We start from the raw sequence: 18436 nt of genomic DNA on the forward strand, positions 1-18436 counted from the left end.
CGTACATGTTAGCAAATTAAAGCTAAATAAAATTATTTGGTAAATTGCAAACAAAAGTTGAAAATGATCCTAAAGTGGATAAAAATGTTTTCTTTAGTGTTAGTACAAAAGAATGAAATATTATTGAGGCCATAATTTTCTTCACATTTAGTTTGCAAAAGCAAGCAAGAAAAAATTTGAAACTAGAGAAATTTTTAAAGAGATTAAAAGGGTGTGGGGACAAGAGATCTTTCAAAAAGTGTAGACATTTTGTATTCCGAAAAAAAGTTTCTGTAACTTTAATATATGTTTCTAAGAAAAGTTACCTGATAAAAGTTGCTTAAATTATCACTAAAATACATGTGCTAAAAGTACTTTTTCCTTAATTATCAAATGTATATTAAAGGATAAGATATACCATTTTCCTTTTTTTTTCACTTTCAGGGCTGGATTTGACTCCCTGGTCTCTGTTAAATTGAAGCACCTGTAATTTCAATAAAAAGACAAATGAATAGACTGCAGAGAATTAATCATATAAATTACACATCATCTGTAAATACAAGTCAGTCATTCCTATAATTGCAGAACATATAATTAATTTAAAAAGGGGCTCTGACTTAACTTAAAAAATGTGTTTAATAAATAAGTCAAGAACTGCTTTTAACCACATTTTCTAAAGTCCAATTTAAGTTGCTAGTCTCTTTATTTTCCTATGTTTTATAACTAGAATGATGTTGGGAAAACCTTGACATAAAATTCTCTTATTTTCCATATTTCCTTTTTACTCATCGTTGTTTTAAGAAGAATGCTAGGTGTCCAACTGGGACAATCATTTAGACAGTTTCAGTAAAAGCCATAATTATGTGGAAAATTAAGGAATTTTAGTTGTTTGTTTTTTTTTTCTAGTTAAATGCTCAGTTCCTATGTCTACTACCACTTGACATATATAGGCACAATGTTTGTGTTCACCCCAGCATTTCATTGGAAAGTTAACAGGAAAGACGTAGATACCCTACTTTCCTTGGAATTGTACAACAGTAGAACAGAAGGAAATACTTTTATCTCCCATGCCCTGGACCCAGTTGACAATAAAAAATACAGTATATTGCATCAAGGGTTGCATTGATCTATGGTAATAAAACAAGGGCCACCTGCCATTAAAGGGGTGCACAGCTAATTCATGAGGCTCATTTGCAACTGGAAGTGTTAACATCTGAAACAAGGACAAGCAACATCCAGCCATATATTTACATAAAATAGACTCACACTGGAATCCATTTAAGATTGTCTATCACATTAATTATTAAGACTTTTGAGCTAATGAACCAATCATTAACAGGTTGTGAACAAGGATTTTGTTGTTGCTGTTGTACTTTTTAAACTACCTGATATCTTGTGAACCACAAGAGTAAGGATGATATCCCAAGTCCAGACTAATAGAGCATGTGTCCTGCCCACATCCTTCAGAATTACCAGCTGTGTTCATATCCATACTTTGCAAGGAAGTCACCTTCTTGGGTGAAAATTCTGTCACTTGGCCTTTTGGTTTTGCAAGATTTAGGGCCAAGTTTACTCTTTCTGTTTTTATTTTTATTTAAAAACACATTTTATATACATATTGTTGCATGTATGTATATGCATTCATATATATTTTTACACATATAGCTATTTTGCTATCTATGGCTATATATATGTTTATATACACACAGTGTTTTGAGGATGCTTATTGCAAAAATAGTTCTGTGTACAGTAGTATTATGTTGTTATTTTAATGATCTTAATGGGCTCCATTCAGATAACCAGGACTCCATTCAGATAACCAGGGACTAAACAAAGAGAATCAAACAAAGCGTGAGAAACAGAATTCTTCTATTTTTCTTTTTTGTGTATCCAAGAAAATCCTTACATGATTATAAAGATGCTGAATAATTCTGTTATTTAAAGTTTGACCGATTACTTTTTGAAATAATATCATCAAAATAAAATTGGTTTTGGTGTTGAACAAAAATTGATAACCTCATCCTTTCTCTGTTTTATTTTGCTAAAGGACACAGGTTCTCAAATGGTTTTCCCAGCAACAGTTTGAAAACTGATTCCCTTTACCAGGATTTATTTTATGGTATAGAATTTTTAAATGTCTGTCTTGTTTTAGAGAATGCTATTTTGAAATTTAAATTATTGAGTTGTCAAGAGAAAACTGAAGTTAAAAGGCAATGAAAGCACTTAGTTTACAAGAAACAGAAGATGGTTGACCTATTCCACTCACCTGGGCCATTTGGGCTGCAGTGGTGCCTTTTGTGCCCAAATACACCATGGCCAAGGAAGTTGAGATGCTCCAGGAAGAAAAGAAAATATTTTTACCCTGAGCAGATTCAGCTAGCTTTTTGCTCAACTCCAAGGCAAACTGGTTGATTGATGTTGCTAGAGTGTCCATTGAGGAAACCTAAGAAAAATAAAGCAAAAATTAGACAGCTTATGAATATTTCTTTCCACCTTTGAAAAAATATGTATTCATATTTGCATACATATCCATGTATGTAGTCGTAAGAGCTGAATAGACTTTAGCAAAATTCTAGTCTGATACTAGTATTTTATATATTAAAACACTGAAGTTTAGAGAATTTAAGGGAATTGCCTCAAATTTTAGTGTTAATGTACATTAGAGAATAAATGGATTCTGGTCAGTTAAAAGCTGAGTCCCATAACATAGTTTTTGCGACTCTTTTGACATTTTTCACACCACTAGTTTGGTTTCCATGTGTTTGTCTCTATTTTTTCCAACTCCAGCATAAGATTCTTGAGAGCAATATATTCTTCTTACGCTGCTTCATGCACCTAACAGCACCTAGCTAAGGATTTTGCACAAAATGGGTGCTTATAAATTTGTATTACTGATTTACAATATTCATGGTTTGGGCTGTAACTACCATTTTTAATTTATGTAAACATGGAATCATGCACAATTAATTGGAAAATGCTTGTAGAGAAGTTGAGAAGTTAAGACTGTTTGTCTTTATTCTCACTCATTTGAGACCCTCTGAAACTGGTCTTCTGGAACAAGAGTACTCAGGTTTCCTCATCTTTCTTGATATTATACTCAGCATTTAAATATCATCTCTAATGGAAGCAACCAAACAGCTGGCCAGCCTACCACACCTGCATGTACCTGGCCTGAAAACGACAGGTGCCCCAATCCACAGCAAATGTGCGCCACCTCCACTCCATCACAAACACTCACAGCCTAGACCACTGAGGCAACTGCAAACATCTTTGATGATGATTACAACTGAGGATACTGCATAGATATTATGCTACTGAGTCCACCCTAAACCAAAGCCAACATACCATACCCAACCGATACAACAATATTTTAATTTAAAAGCCTTTTAAAACTAGGTTTCTATAGTTAATTCCATCTATTTTGATTTTATGGCAAAATAATTTCTCAAATAGGTTAAATGATTTAACCAAGTGCTAAGAGAATCTGTTACTGCTAGACCAACCTTACAAGAAATCCTTAAGGAAGTTTTAAACATGGAAACAAAAGAATGATACCTGTTACTTAAGTACGTAGTGCACACACTTTATAAAGCAACCACTCAATAGAAACCACAAAGCAACCAGCTAATAACTTCATAATAGGATTGACACCTCACGTATCAATATTAACCTTGAATGTAAATGGGCTAAACACCCTATGTAAAAAACACAGAGTGTCAAGTTGGGTTATAAAACAAGACCCATTAATCTGCTATCTTTAAGAGACCCATCTCACATGTAATAACACCCATAGGCTCAAAGTAAATGGTTGGAGGAAGAGCTATCACACAAATTGAAAACAAAATAGAGCAGTGGGTGCTATTCTTATATCAGATGCAACAGGCTTTAAGCCAACAAAAGTAAAAAGTGACAAAGAAGGGTATTATATAATGGCAAAGGGTTCGATTCAACAAGAAGACTTTACTAAATGTATATGCACCCAACATTGGAGCTCCCAGATTCATAAGACAAGTACTCTTCAACCTACAAAAAGACTTAGATAGACACACGATAATAGTGGGGGACTTTAACACCCCATTGACAGCATTAGACAGATCATTGAGTCAGAAAACTAACAAAGAAAAACTTGAGCAACTGGACTTATTAATAAACATCTACAAAATACTCCCACCATCAACCACAGAATATACATTCTTCTCATCTGCATATGGAATATACTACAGGATTGATCACATGCTCAGCCATAAAGCAAGTCTCAACAAATTTTTAAAAACTGAATCCAGTAGCACATCAAAAAGTTAATTTACCACCATCAAGTAGGCTTTGTTCCTGGAGTACTATATTGGTTCAACATACACAAGTCAATAAATGTGATTCATCACACACTTAAAAACAAAAAACATCTGATCATCTCAATAGAGGTGGAGAAAGCTTTCAATAAAATCCAATGTCCGTTCATGATAAAAACCCTCAACAAACTAGGCGTTGAAGGAATATACCTCAAAATAATACTATACCAACTATACTCTCAGACCACAGTGCAATAAAAATAGAAATCAATGCCAAGAAGATTTCTCAAAACCACAGAATTACTTGGAAATTAAACAACTTGCTACTGAATTACTTTTTGGTAAACAATGAAATTATGGCAGAAATCAACATCTTTGAAATAGACACAGAGACATAGCATACCAAAGTCTCTAAGATGCAGCAAAAAGCAGTGTTAGGTGGAAAGTTTATAGCACTAAATGCCTACCTTAAAAAGTTAGAAATATTTCATATTGATTATCAAACATCAGACCTAGACAAACTAGAGAATAGAAAGAAAAACAAATTAACCCTAAAGCTTCCAAAAGAAAAAATCATAAGTAAAATCAGAACAAAACTGAATGAAATCGAGACCCAAAAATCCATACAAAGAATCAACAAAACAAAAAGTTGGTTTGTTGAAAGTATAAACATGATTGATAGACTGCAGGCTAGATTAACAAAGAAAAAAAGAGGAGATATAAATAAGCACAATCAGAAATAACAAAAGTGACATTACAACAGATCCCACAGAAATGCAAATGATCCTCAGAGACTACTATGACTACTGGTATGCACATAAACTAGAAAATCTAGAGAAAATGAATAAATTCCTGAAAACACACAACCTCTCAAAATTGAATTAGGAAAATGTTGAGACCCTGAACAGATCACTAACAAGTTTCAAAATTGAATCAATGATAAAATCCTACCAACAAAAAAATGCCCTGGAACAAGTAGATTCACAGCTGAATTCTACCGGGTGTACAAAGACAAGCTGACATCAATCCTGATGAAATAATTTCAAAAAATTGAAGAGGAGGGACTCCTCTCTAACTCATTCTACAAAGCCAGCATCATCCTGATACCAAAACTTGGCAAAGACACAACAGAAGAAACCTATAGGCAAATATCTGTGATGAATGTAGATGCCAAAATGCTCAACAAAATCCTAGCAAACTGAATCCAGTTGTATATTAAAAAGTTAATTTACCACCATCAAGTAGGCTTTGTTCCTGGAGTACTATATTGGTTCAACATACATAAGTCAATAAATGTGATTCACCACACACTTAAAAACAAAAAACATCTGATCATCTCAATAGAGGTGGAGAAAGCTTTCCATAAAATCCAATATCCATTCATGATAAAAACCCTCAACAAACTAGGTGTTGAAGGAATATACCTCAAAATAATAAGAGTTATCTGTCTGAGCAGGCAAAAGCTGGAAGCATTCCCCTTGAGCACTGGAACAAGACAAGGATGTCTACTCTTACCACTCCTATTCAACATAGTACTAGAAGTCCTGGCCAGAGCAATGAGACAAAGAAAGACATAAAAGGCCCCCGAATAGGAAAAGAGGAAGTCAAACTATCTCTCTTCATTGACAATGTAATTCTATACTTACAAAACCCTAAAGACTCCACCAAAAGCCTCCTGGAACCAAAAAATGGCTTCGGTAAAGTTTCAGAACACAAAACCAATGCACAAAAATCAAGAGCATTTCTATACACCAGTAACATTCAAACAGGGAGCCAACTCAAGACTACAATTCCATTTACGATAGTCAAAAATAAATAAATAAATAAATAAATAAATAAAATACCCAGGAATACACCTGATGAAGAAATGGAAAGATCTCTACAAAGTGAGCTAAAAAAAAACACTGCTAAAAAAATCATAAATAATACAAACAAATGGAAAAACATTCCACACTCGTGGACGGGAAAAATCAATATTGTTAAAATGACCATACTGCCCAAGGCAAACCTCAGATTAAATGCTATTTCTGTCAAACCACCAACATCATTTTTTCCGCAGAATTGGAAAAAACTATTCTAAATTTCATATGGACCCAGAAAAGAGCCCCAATATCCAAAGCAGCCCTAAGAAAAAAAGAACAAAGCTGGAAGCATCACATTACCCAACTTCAAACTATACTGTAAGCCTAGAGTAACCAAAACAGCCTGATGCTGGCACAAAAATAGACACATAGGCCAATGGAACAGAATAGAGAACCCAGAAATAAAGCTGCACACCTACAGACATCTTATCTTTAACAAAGTAAACAAAAACAAGGAATTAGGAAAGGACTCTCTATTCAATAAATGGTGCTGGGATAGTTGGTTAACCATATCCAGAAAAATGAAAGTAGACCCCACTTTTCAACATGTACAAAAATGAACTAAAGATGGACTAAAGACTTGAATGTCAGATCTCAGACTATCAGAACCCTAGAAAAAAAATCTAGGAAACACCATTTTGGATATCAGTGTTGGGGGAAGTATTCATGACTAAGTCTTCAAAAGCAATTACAACAAAAAACAAAGTGGGACCTAATTAAACTGAAGAGCTTCTGCACAGTAAAATAAACTATCAACAGAGTAAACAGACAACTACAGAATGGAAGAAAATATTTGCAAACTATTCAGCTGAAAAAAGTGTAATATCCATTATTTATAAGAAACTTAATTCAACAAGCAAAAAACACCCCATTAAAAAATGCCAAAGGACATAAACAGATACTTCTCAAAAGAAGATATACAAGTGGGCAACAAACATGAAAAATGCTCAACATCGTTAATTATTAGAGAAGTGCAAGTCAAAACCATAATGAATACTACCTCATATATGTCAGAATGGCTATTATTAAGAAGTCAAAAAACAAGGGACGCTGGTGAGGCTGTGGAGAAAAGGGTACACTGTTGATGGAAATGTAAATTAGATCAGCCACTATGGAAAGGAGTTTGGAGATTTCCCAAGGAACTTAGAACTACTCTTCAAATCAGCAATTCCATCACTGGATATACATTAAAAAGAAAATAAATCATTCTACCAAAGAGACACACACATATGTGTTCATCACAGCACTATTCGCAATAGCAAAGACATGAAATCAACCTAGGTGCCCATTAGTGTTGGATTGGATAACGAATAGATGGTACCTACACACCATGGAATACTGTGCACCCAAAAGAAGGAATTGAATTATGTACCTTTCTGCAACTTGGATGCCCTAGAGGCTGTTATCCTAAGCAAATTACGACAGGAACAAAATACCACATGTTCTCACTTATAAGTGGGAGATAAACATTGGATACTCATAGACATAAAGATGGCAAAAATAGACACTGGGGACTACTAGAGTGGGGAGGCAGAGGAAGGAGAAAAGATTGAAAAACTAACTCTTGGGTACTATGCTCACTACCTAGGTGATGGAATCAATCAAACCTCAACCTCAACATCACACTTTATACCCTTCTAACAAACCTGCATATGTACCCCCTGAGTCAAAAATAAAAACTGAAATTATTTAAAAAATAAAATAATTCCAATTATTAGGTAGGAAATCTCATTAATGCCAAGGTTGTGTAGAGTTAGGCCTTGCATGAGAAACCTAGAATGAGAGCTTTGGAAGACATTAGGAATTCTCTATACTCAAATAACTTAATCATGAGAGAGACATGTATAGACAAAGTTTTGATTTCATCATAACTCGGAGTTAATAGTGATACTGTGGGAATCCCTCCTAGCCATAAACTTACACTTACCCAAACAGCTTCCCTGCCTCTAAATCATGCCCTAGGTGTGGCTCCTGCCTACTCCAAAAGCTTATGATAATCCCAGGCTGACATGATTTGATTAAACAGTAAACAAAAAAGACTGTAGTTCTGTAGTAATTCTACACCCTCATAAAATATTGAATATTTGCCTGTGACTATTTCTTCCTCAACAGATCAAATGTCATCTTCAAAATAACTCTATACTTCCTTTAAGGCTCTTATTCATTCAACTAACAGTTTGTTACCTCCATACAGTATATATCAAGCTTTGTATTTTTAAAACTCATGAATTAAATTCGCATGGAAAGTGTTTGGTTCTTGGCCAAACCACACTCTTCATGAAGTGGGGAGAAAGTACCATTTTAGAGGCTGGGGTTTTTCTACCTCAGTTTATGGTTATTCTAGTGTTTATTTACTTGTAATGTGTGCCTGAAAACAATAATTCTCTATTATAAAAGCTAATTTCTCATGTAAACTTAATATTTAGTTGTATTCATCTTCATTAATTCCCTTATTAATATCATTATTTATATATCAGATGTTACCCAGAACATACAAGAGAAACAATTCTTTGTTTTCTTTTTTTAAAGAAATCTAATGAAGTACTAAGCCATCCATTAGTGAGATTTAACCCAACAATGAAAAATACTTTCTGAAGGGTGTAGAATTGTGAGATGAAATTTTACAGGAAATAATTATTCCATACAAATGTTGGACAATTATATTTTCAGAGAAGACTGCAAATGTGTAGGTCAGAAGTCTACCATGTCATTTTCAAAATTAATTGCTCTTTTGCAGTTTTCAAGATCTGTAAACTGATCATCTATGAGCTTAACCTGTAGACAGGCTCGGAGGAGAAGCCACAGAGAATGAAAAAAGCAAGAAAAAGATAGTGTCATTCATCAAAATGTCTCATCATAGACATTTCATCATCACATGCCCCTAGCATATCAGAGTTGGAAAGACCCTTGGAATCTCCCTAACCCAGTTCCCCCGTTTTGTCTGCTAAGAAACTGAAGCTGAGAGAGGCTGATTGAGCAAAGGATGCACAGCAGAGTCAAAACTGCAACTTCGTTCTCTTGACTCTGAATACACAGTTGCTTTTGCTATTGTATCTCATTGTGTTTAAGATTTTAGCGGCTAAAGAGAGAGATTATGTGATGGAGAACCATCAGGAGGAGAAAGAAGATCTGGAGAGTGGGGAGAAGGATTCTTGTCCCGTTTTCCAGGAGACACTCCCTAAGGCCTCTTGCCTTTCTGATGACAATGATAATATTACCTCCTCATGGAGTTGTGCGTATCAGAGAATGACAGCTTCCCTCAATCCCCAGCACCTCTCTATTCACCTAAGGCCTTTTTTAGAGATAGGTAATAGTTTGGGGTGGTTTATGAAGAGCGCCTAGTGTAATGTGGGGGATTCGGAACATTGGTTATTCCACAGAAGAGAAGAAAGCTAATGGCCCATGAAATGGTGGCCAGGAGAGGAGAGTGGGGTTTTGGGTTTGAGGGGGAACAGTTAAAGAGTCAAACCATGAGTTCCATATATTAATGACTAGGATCCAAATTCAGGGTGCCAAGCTCACATTTGCTAAAAGGTTGAAGGGTTTTGGCTCAACTGTCCTGAGAGAATATCCTATTTCTCTCTGCCTATGTTGACAGATACAGAAAAGTGACTGGAGGAAACTCCACTCCTCATTTCACAATGCCAGGTAAAACAACGAGCAAATTCCACTCCACGATTCCTAGAAAAACAATTTCTCTAACTTTTTTGGGGAATGAATGTTCTTTCTCCTGTATCCCTCTTTCTAGTACAAACTTCAAACCAGCTTAGGTTACTCTATGACTCATACAGAAAAATTCTTAAGGGATTGGGCCTTATCTATTATTTCTGGACTTTTTTGGGAGAAGGGGTCTTCATTATTTGTTACTTAGCTAAGCACTTCAACCAAGAAGAAAAACATAAATAAAATCATTAGCCAAAGAAATATTTACAATACCTGGTTTTCTTCCACTGGAGCAGAATTGGCAATTTGCTCCTGTAGTAAGAGATTGTGGCTGAAGAGTTGGGAAACTTTTAACTGAAGACATTAAAAAAAAAAAAAAAAAAAGTTAGCACCTCCCTGTTCTTAGCTCCACCCTTTGATTCAGTTTCACAAGCATGTATACTCTTTCTTTCAGGCTTATTTTAGCCAGAAGTTTCAATAAAAAGAGACAGTTAAGGATTTGCCTGAATTATTTAATTACTCACACTTTCCATCTCTGTACACATGTAGAGACCTGGATTCTGACAAATTATAACTCATCCTTTCTTGGCTTAATCCTTTCTCTAGTCTGCCAACAGAGAATATTTGGCATGGTTTTCCCTGGTAGTATTTTTTTTTTTATAAAACAAAAATAGAAAGCTTCGAATTAGTGGAATAATAATGATCAATGAAATTGAAAATATTACTGAATTATTTATTTATTTTTGTTGTGTTTGTTTTGTTTTTTCTAGAAATAGGGTCTCACTCTGTCACCCAGGCTGAAGTGCAGTGGTGCAATCATATTTCACAGCAGCTTCTAACTCCTGGGATCAACTGATCCTCCCACCTCTGGCCTCTCAAAGTGCTGGGATTTCAGGCATGACCCATCATGCCTGGCCTTTATTCTCTCAGTTATTATGTGAAAGGCACCCCGGAAGATTTTCTGTTCTCGTTTGTAGCATTGGTGTAGAACCCAGAGCATAACTCGAATGAGTGGGTTGTCTGCTCTCCCCACTAGCAGGGGCAAGGGTTTTGGATCAAAATTTTAGATACCATTATTGGGTCGGATGTTAGTTCATCATTTTCTGGTTCTCTTTTATTTTTCCCTAGGAATGCTTTTTCACTCCTTATTTATTACAAAAGAAAAATAACAGGCCATTTGTTTCATTTGCATGTGTATGGAGGAAGGGGTAGGGAGGTCATGGGGAGAGGGATTGGAACAGGAGGACATCTCCAGGAGGGATTAAGAGAAAGAAGGAGCCTCTCTATTTATAAAGTATTTGGTATATTTTTCTTCACGTAGTTCCTGTTTTTCTCTTCACAGAGGCACACTTATTTTCTGGCAAGATGGCTCAGAGTTTAATATTTGAATGTTGATGTGGAACCCAGGGCAGAATGTTACTCTGGATTTCACTAGGGAATGAGACGTGTGCTGGAAAGTTCCATGATGCCTGCCCAACTTTGCACTGAGCAGATATGATTATCCAAGGATGCCTCCAGGACTACTGTTAGACAAAAGCATCATATAGAGCCTCCAGAAAGGACTGCTCACCTTGACTGACAGCAGTCCACCACAGTGACTTGGGCTGCAACACCGCACAGCATGAAGACTTCCTTGTGTTGCTTGTGTTATAGTAAAGGCATCAATGAAGATTTTGCGGATTTGTGCAACAAATGGTTTCACCTTCCTTAAAGTCAAAGATTAAGTTTTATTCATTTATTCCCTCAAAACCTTTTCCAGATTTCTTCCTCACTTCTTGATTAAACCCCCTATGTATTAGGCCATTCTTGCATTGCTGTAAGGAAATGCCCGAGACTGACTAATTTATAAAGAAAAGAGGTTTAGCTGGCTCACAGTTCTGCAGGCTGTACAGGAAACACAGTGATGGCATCTACTCAGCTTCTGGGGAGGCCTCAGGAAGCTTACAATCATGGCAAAAGGCAAAGGTGGGGGGCAGGCACATCATATGATAGAAGCAGGAGCAAGAGAGAGAGAGAGTTGGGGGAGTTACCACACACCTTTAAGTGACCAGATCTCATGAAAACTCACTATCATGAAGACAGCACCAAGCCATAAGGGATCAACCCCTAGGACCCAAACACCTCCCACCAAACCCTGCTTCCAGTATTGGGGATTACAATTCAACATGAGATTTGGCCAGGGACAAATATCCAAACTATATCACCCTACGTATAGGTATACTGCCTACAACAGTAAAATCGTAGTTGTACATTATTTTGTTGCTTGTTGGGGGACTAGGAAAGAGAAAGGGGTAATCACATACTCAGTTAATAATACGGTATTATTAGAACAATTTTGTTTGTTTGTTGTTTTTATTTATGACCCTGTGTGTATATTGCAACATGCACATATATTACTAGTAAAGACAGAGTAATAGGAACTAAATGAATAGGGAACAAGAGTGGAAGGAAGACTTTTCACTCTAGTTTTTTTTGTGATATTTGATGTTTGGGTCATGTGAATTTATTAGGTATTCAAAAAATTTGGAAACAGAGAGGAACATCAGATGCATCAATATTATCTTAGTAGGAATCCAGAAGAAGAAAGTAGATCAAATGGCGCCAAGCAATTGAGTAGATAATGGCTGTCTTAGTCAGTTCAGGTTGCTATGACAGAGTACCGTAGATTGTGTGGCTTAAACAACAAACATGTATTTTTCGTAGTTCTGGAGACTGGTAGTCTGAGAAGGGCATTCCCGCATGATCAGGTTCTAGTGAGGGCCTCTTCCTGATTCACAGATGACTGCCTTCTTGTTGTATCCTCACATGATAGACAGAAAAAGATCTGGTTCCTAGAGCTCCTTATAAGGGCAGTAATTCCATCATGGATTCTGCCCTCATGACCTCATCTAACCCTAATTTTCTTCCAAAGGAACCACCTCCAAGTACCATCACATTTGGGATTAAAGTTTCAACACATGAATTTTGGGAAGACATACTGAGCCCATTGTGATGGCTGAGGTTTCCCAGAACTGAAACAAGATATAAGTTTCCAGATAGAAAAATCTGCTGATGAACAAGATAAACTTTTTAAAATATAATTTTTAAAATATCCTTAATGTAATGAAGTCTCAAAAAAAAACAAAAACAAAAATATTAAAATTATAAGGAGCAAGAATTATCTTAACATCAAGTTTCCTATCAACAATTTTGGGTACCAAAAAGACAATAATGTCATACCCTCAAAGTGCTGAAAAGCACTTTGAACTCAGAATTGTATATCCCTACTCTAACTCAATACTGAGAGTTAAATATGGATATGGATATTTTAAGACTCATGATAATTCACAGTTACCACCTACCACCTTGCAGAATTATGAAAGCACATAGAAAAAATGAAATTAAAAGTAAGTAGAAGAATGCAAGAAACAGCAACTCTTAATTTTCGGGAATGTCTGATTAGAAGAAATATACACCATTATGTAAGGCTTAAAAAGTTAACTGAGTAATTTTCTGGGATTCATGTTTGACCAGCTTACAGTGAGACCGTTTTATTGCTGACAAAGATAAGAAAGATCATAATCACTAGTATTTATTAAATATTATATATGCCAAGTATTCTTTTAATTGCTTGATATATAAGAACTCATTTAGTCATTATAGCAATATGACAAAAGCAGTTTTTTCTTTAATTTTCACTGAGAGAAAACTAGAGCAAAAAGAAGCACCACGGTTGGCCTCTGGTTAAGCTACTTGTAGGTGTTACAACTGGGATTTGGAGGCAGAGAGTCTAAGTCTTGAGGCCACTTCTTTAGCTACCATGTTCTAGTGGGTCAAGCATCCCTGCCTGCCATCGAAGGGACTGTGGTACATTTCCAGGATCCAGCCACACTCCTGCAGCCAGACTCTGTTGTTCAGACCCCCAGCCTATAACTTGCCTTATTTCTCAGGTCTTCAATTATGTCCTTCTCCGCCTCTGACTCACTCAAAAGCATTCACTGCTATTAGAAGCAAACACCCGTAGAAGGAGCCATCTTTTGTTTCCCCTCCTGCTCTTGCACCCAGTCCATCTTCCATCTTCACTGCTTGCAACTGTCAGCTCAATGACTGAGGCCTTCTTCTGTGTCTGGACCACTGGACTTGGTCATTAATCCTGGTGTCCTTAATGTTTAGACACTGGTTTCCCCAAAGGACTCTAACTTAGACTATTCTGAATTGCTATGTCTTTGCTGCTGTGAGAAAGCAGCTCTAATCCATTTTTCATATAACCCCATCCCACTCACCCTCAACACTGGGTCTTTTTGAATGAAGGTGGTTATGCCTTGGATCCTTCATCCTGTCTATTTTTTCTGAGTTCTCACAAGTGAGTCATGGTGCTTAACTCCTAGGTATCAAGGTATAATAGGTCTGTGATCTGCAGACCTAATGAAATGACAACAAATGTATTGTTGTTTGGAAGCAGGTTTATTTATTATATACTTGCAATTGAATATAAGATACAGACATATGTATGTGGTATGTATTGCTAGAAATGCATATAACATATATTTGCCTATTGTTTAATGTTTTTTCTAGATATTTATTCTATAGAAGGACATGGAGGGATACCTACTTATTCTTCATTATAAGAACAAGTAAAGGCATTTTTTAGATAGGAAATTAACTGATCATCTGCTTCTATAACTTTATTAGCTACATTCAATAGACAGTGAGCAATAATTTAAAAACTCACCATTATATAAAATAATAAATAACAAAGTAAAAGTTAATGTTATAAAAATAAACTGAGAGTAAGGAAAATCTAAAAGGGCTTCATCCCATTTTAGAAGACCAAATGATTAATGGGGTTGTCATGTTATAATAGACAATTGTCTAATTATTTCCGTGTTTTTATTTAGTGTGTAGCAGAAGTTGTTCAGAAGAACAGAAATATGTAGAAAACATCTCTACATTTTTGGCAATTTGAAATAGCAATTCTGAGGCACACAGCTCATCTACAAAAATCTTTTGCAGAAACAGCACGTTTTGGTTTTAGGGTGAGGAAAATTTGCCAAAAAATAAAATGCACTTGGTTATTTTATGCATAATAAGGAAAAGAAAAGGATGATCTGCCACAAACTGTGGGCCTCCATGACCGGTTCTCCCTGACATAACGCCTCCTGTGCCAGCGGCTGCTTCAGTGCCCTCCTCATTCACGTCCACCATGGCTTGGTGGAACACTTCAGAAAGAAACAAGTCATTCCACTCCGACATCCCTGAGAAATTGGCCTGTCCCTTGTCGAAGGCGTCCTCCATGCCCATGCTTCTCAGAATGGATTTGAGTTCATAATGCTCTTCTAATTTGAACTGGGGTATATATACCTCAACATCATCTTCAACCATTTTGTCTTTGCTGGTCCACTTGTTGAGTTTGTCATAGGTTATTTCACTTTCCAGCTGCAAAGCAAAACAAAACAAAGCAAAGAAAATACAGCAAGTATTAGAACAGAAGGAAAACAACTTTAAGTCTAATATTAAAAATCAGTGACTTTATTGTGGGTGATATAAAAAGTTAACAGATTGGTCAGGTTTTTACAAGAAGGTAATATGTATGACATAGTTAAGGCTTTGAGTGAAATATAGAGGTATGCCACATTTACTATCAACTGTTTCATATATTTCCGTGAGAAATTACCACACCATTTGTAAGGAGTATATATTCATCTCACGAAAGGTAGGTTTAGCCCCAGAAACTTGAATATCTCAATGTCTTACCAGTTCCAAGCCAGTGGACACATCGGCAATTTCATCTGGAAGCAACAGGAACATGCTAACATCTCCAGCATATGGGAGTTCTAGAATCTGAGCCTTCAGGTTTTCTATGTATCCAATGTTTAGCTTTTCACGCAAGTACATCATCTGTACAGGTGTGTGCTGAGTCTAATATTATTAAAAAGTAAAATATGGAAGTTGGTCATAAGATATCAAGAGATTTAAAATTAGACATAAAGGAGGATGGGTTCTACTTTAGTGTTGGATAAATGTGGTTTTTTAATCAACAAAATAAACTATTTGTACATCCTTAGTGGGTACTCTGATATTATTAGCTCGTTCAACTTTATACCCTTTATTTAGTAAGATGGACAACAATGGTAATGACAACCATAATTATAAAACACTTGTTTAGTTGTTACTATGGGCCAGGAACTCATGTCTCAATATTTACAGCCCTCTGAACTAAGTGGTAGAGTCAACGTTTGAGTCTGGGCATGTATAACTAAAAAGCCATGGTCTTCCCCTCTACCTCTACTGTTTCTTGAAAGAGTCCAATACTTTTAACTAGCACGTCATGTAGGAAAATGAATGAGTGGTCTCTAATTTTTCTGTCTGTATCTTGTCAAAGGCCCTAAAATATACTAGGAAGATATATTTTGTTGTCTCATACCGAGTTCACACGGAAAGGATAAAGCCCATTTAGTTTCTTCTCAAATGGAGTTTTCCACTTTCCTTTGAAGTAGACAGCATTCACCAGGACCATCCTGGTATCCCCATCTACAGAACCTTCAGGTAACAAGTTTAGGATCTTGCCTACAGAAAACATAACATATATTTAGGTTTCATAATCAAGAACTGTGAAATTTACTTACTGAATCTTCCGAGTAGCCATCAAACTAAATTCATCAAATTGCAGAGATGTTGATCTTCAAGCTCAAGTTTTTCTTTAGATTTATTTAAAGCAAAATTAAAATTGAGACAAATTTCTCAAAAGGCTTGCAAAATCCAAGAAAAAATGAAGAAATAACGTATTTAAAAGTTAGACCTCCTATCAAATTTGGAAAGGAGATTTTCACTTCCTTTTATAATACTTACTCAAATCTTTGCAGTTGAAAGTTTTCAAGTAAGAAGGAAGTGAAAGAGAGGCTCTCAAGGAATATTATAGTGCCTTTCCAAAATATATCATGTACTGCAAGATCTGGTCTAGACAGTCTGAGAATCTGACTCACTCGTTTATTCAAAAACATTTTTTTAAAAATATGCTGCACCTAAATTAAGAATAGTGCAGATAAAAGAGATGAGAAAGGAATAATTATCCTGGATGAGCCTAGAACACTGGGAGAGACATTCAAAATCAGTTGTGGAACCCTGTGTGATAACTTCTGTAATTGAGCTAAATAATATAAGTACTATGACCATACAGAGAAGGGAGTGAAGGAGTGAGTCCGAGAAGATTGATAGAAACAGTGACAACTGAGTGTGATCATTTAAAAAAATGAAATTGGCTTAAGAAGCAGTCTGCTTATAGTTAGTACTTGCTCTGCAGTATTCCAAGCATCAAAATATATTATTGTGATATTCTATTAGGTGGGTTTTATTAGTGTCATTTTATTCCAAAGGACACCACTAGGTTAGCAGTATTCCCAAGGTTATGATGCTGGTAAGCTTGTAAAAATTCTGCCTCCACAGTCAAAACTACTGACAAATACAAGACTCTTAACAAATTAATAGCTCAATGTGGTTTTGAAGTAGGAGGTGGGACCTGACTCTGGAGGCATGGTTTAGACACCAGACCAAACTGAGGGCTAGCTAAAACAGGGACCAGGGACAGGGTGGAAGCAGTGTGCCATGTCAATTTACCATTGTGATGGCAACACCTTGGAGTTACCACCTCTTTCCGTGTCCGTGGCAATGACCTGACGACCCAAAAGTTACTCTCCCTTCCCTAGAAATTTCTACATAAACTGCCCCTTAATCTACATGTAATTAAAAGTAGGTATAAATATGACTGCAAAACTGCCCTGAGCTGTGCCTCTCAGCACAGTGCCTGGGGTAGCCCTGCTCTGCAGGAGCAATCATGGAGCTCTAACATTGCCACTTCAGTAAAGCTGTTTTCTTCTATCCTACCTCCAGCTCACCCTTGAATACTTTCCTGGGTGAAGCCAAGAACCCTTGAAGGCTAAGCCCCACTTTGGAGCTTGCCTGACTTGCATCAGTTTCACCTTCAATGTATTCATTTAATAGACACATTCAATATATTTCCCAAGCTATTAAAATTTTTGGTTAGTATTGGGGTATAGTAATATGTGATGTGTATGATAAAACTAGTATTCAATCATAACATAATGAAACAGACAATTCTCTCCAATTCTTACAAAAGCTGGTAAAACAATCTGCCAAAATAGCTCCTTGGCATCTTGGCAAAATAACTGATTGACTTACAGCCATTTAGCACAATGTCTAAAGAGAAAAACAACTCATGCCGTTCTTTAAAGAACGCAAAACTTCCATTTGTCTCTTTAATTTTGTTCTCCATTTTGACTGAACTTTTGTTTATTTAAATCATCTTTCTCTGCTTCCTTTATATCAATGGTCTGTCGATATTTTAGAACAGTATTTCAAAATCCACAGTGAAAATGAAGAACTGAAAGGAAATCAATTATTTTCAGATAAACAGAAAAATGTATATTTTTAAAATCCCATAGAACTTAGTTTATGTGCATTTTCCATTGTGGTAAGTAATAAACCAAGACACCAAACTATTTCTTGAAACAATGTCTTAAACATAAAAGTTAAATGAAAATCCTTAAAAAAATAAGTTATTAAAATCTTATAAACCATACAAGAACATAAAATTTTATTATATAGTCATTGCAGAACATTGTATGTGACTAAGAGAAGTCACAATGC

The 18436-nt window shown here is 35.9% G+C and overlaps 1 protein-coding gene across 3 annotated transcripts in view; it reads right to left on the reverse strand.

Annotated features, from left to right (window-relative positions):
- The window catches only part of SERPINB2 (serpin peptidase inhibitor, clade B (ovalbumin), member 2), a 44391-nt gene that overhangs the window by 13164 nt on the left and 12791 nt on the right, over positions 1-18436 (reverse strand). For 2 of the 3 annotated variants that reach the window (XM_011974151.1, XM_011974152.1), the window contains 3 exons: positions 16197-16339; positions 15527-15691; positions 14218-15208 (listed from right to left, as the gene is read on the reverse strand). In XM_011974151.1, coding sequence (XP_011829541.1) covers positions 14804-15208; positions 15527-15691; positions 16197-16339 — 713 coding nt within the window. In that variant the 3' untranslated portion in view covers positions 14218-14803. Of the gene's footprint in view, positions 1-397; positions 464-2245; positions 2423-10066; positions 10148-14217; positions 15209-15526; positions 15692-16196; positions 16340-18436 lie in introns of those variants that run through there. The other variant, XM_011974150.1, reaches the window with a different exon arrangement.

The sequence above is a fragment of the Mandrillus leucophaeus genome, unplaced genomic scaffold, assembly GCF_000951045.1.
Source record: "Mandrillus leucophaeus isolate KB7577 unplaced genomic scaffold, Mleu.le_1.0 Scaffold142, whole genome shotgun sequence".
Classification (NCBI taxonomy): domain Eukaryota; kingdom Metazoa; phylum Chordata; class Mammalia; order Primates; family Cercopithecidae; genus Mandrillus; species Mandrillus leucophaeus.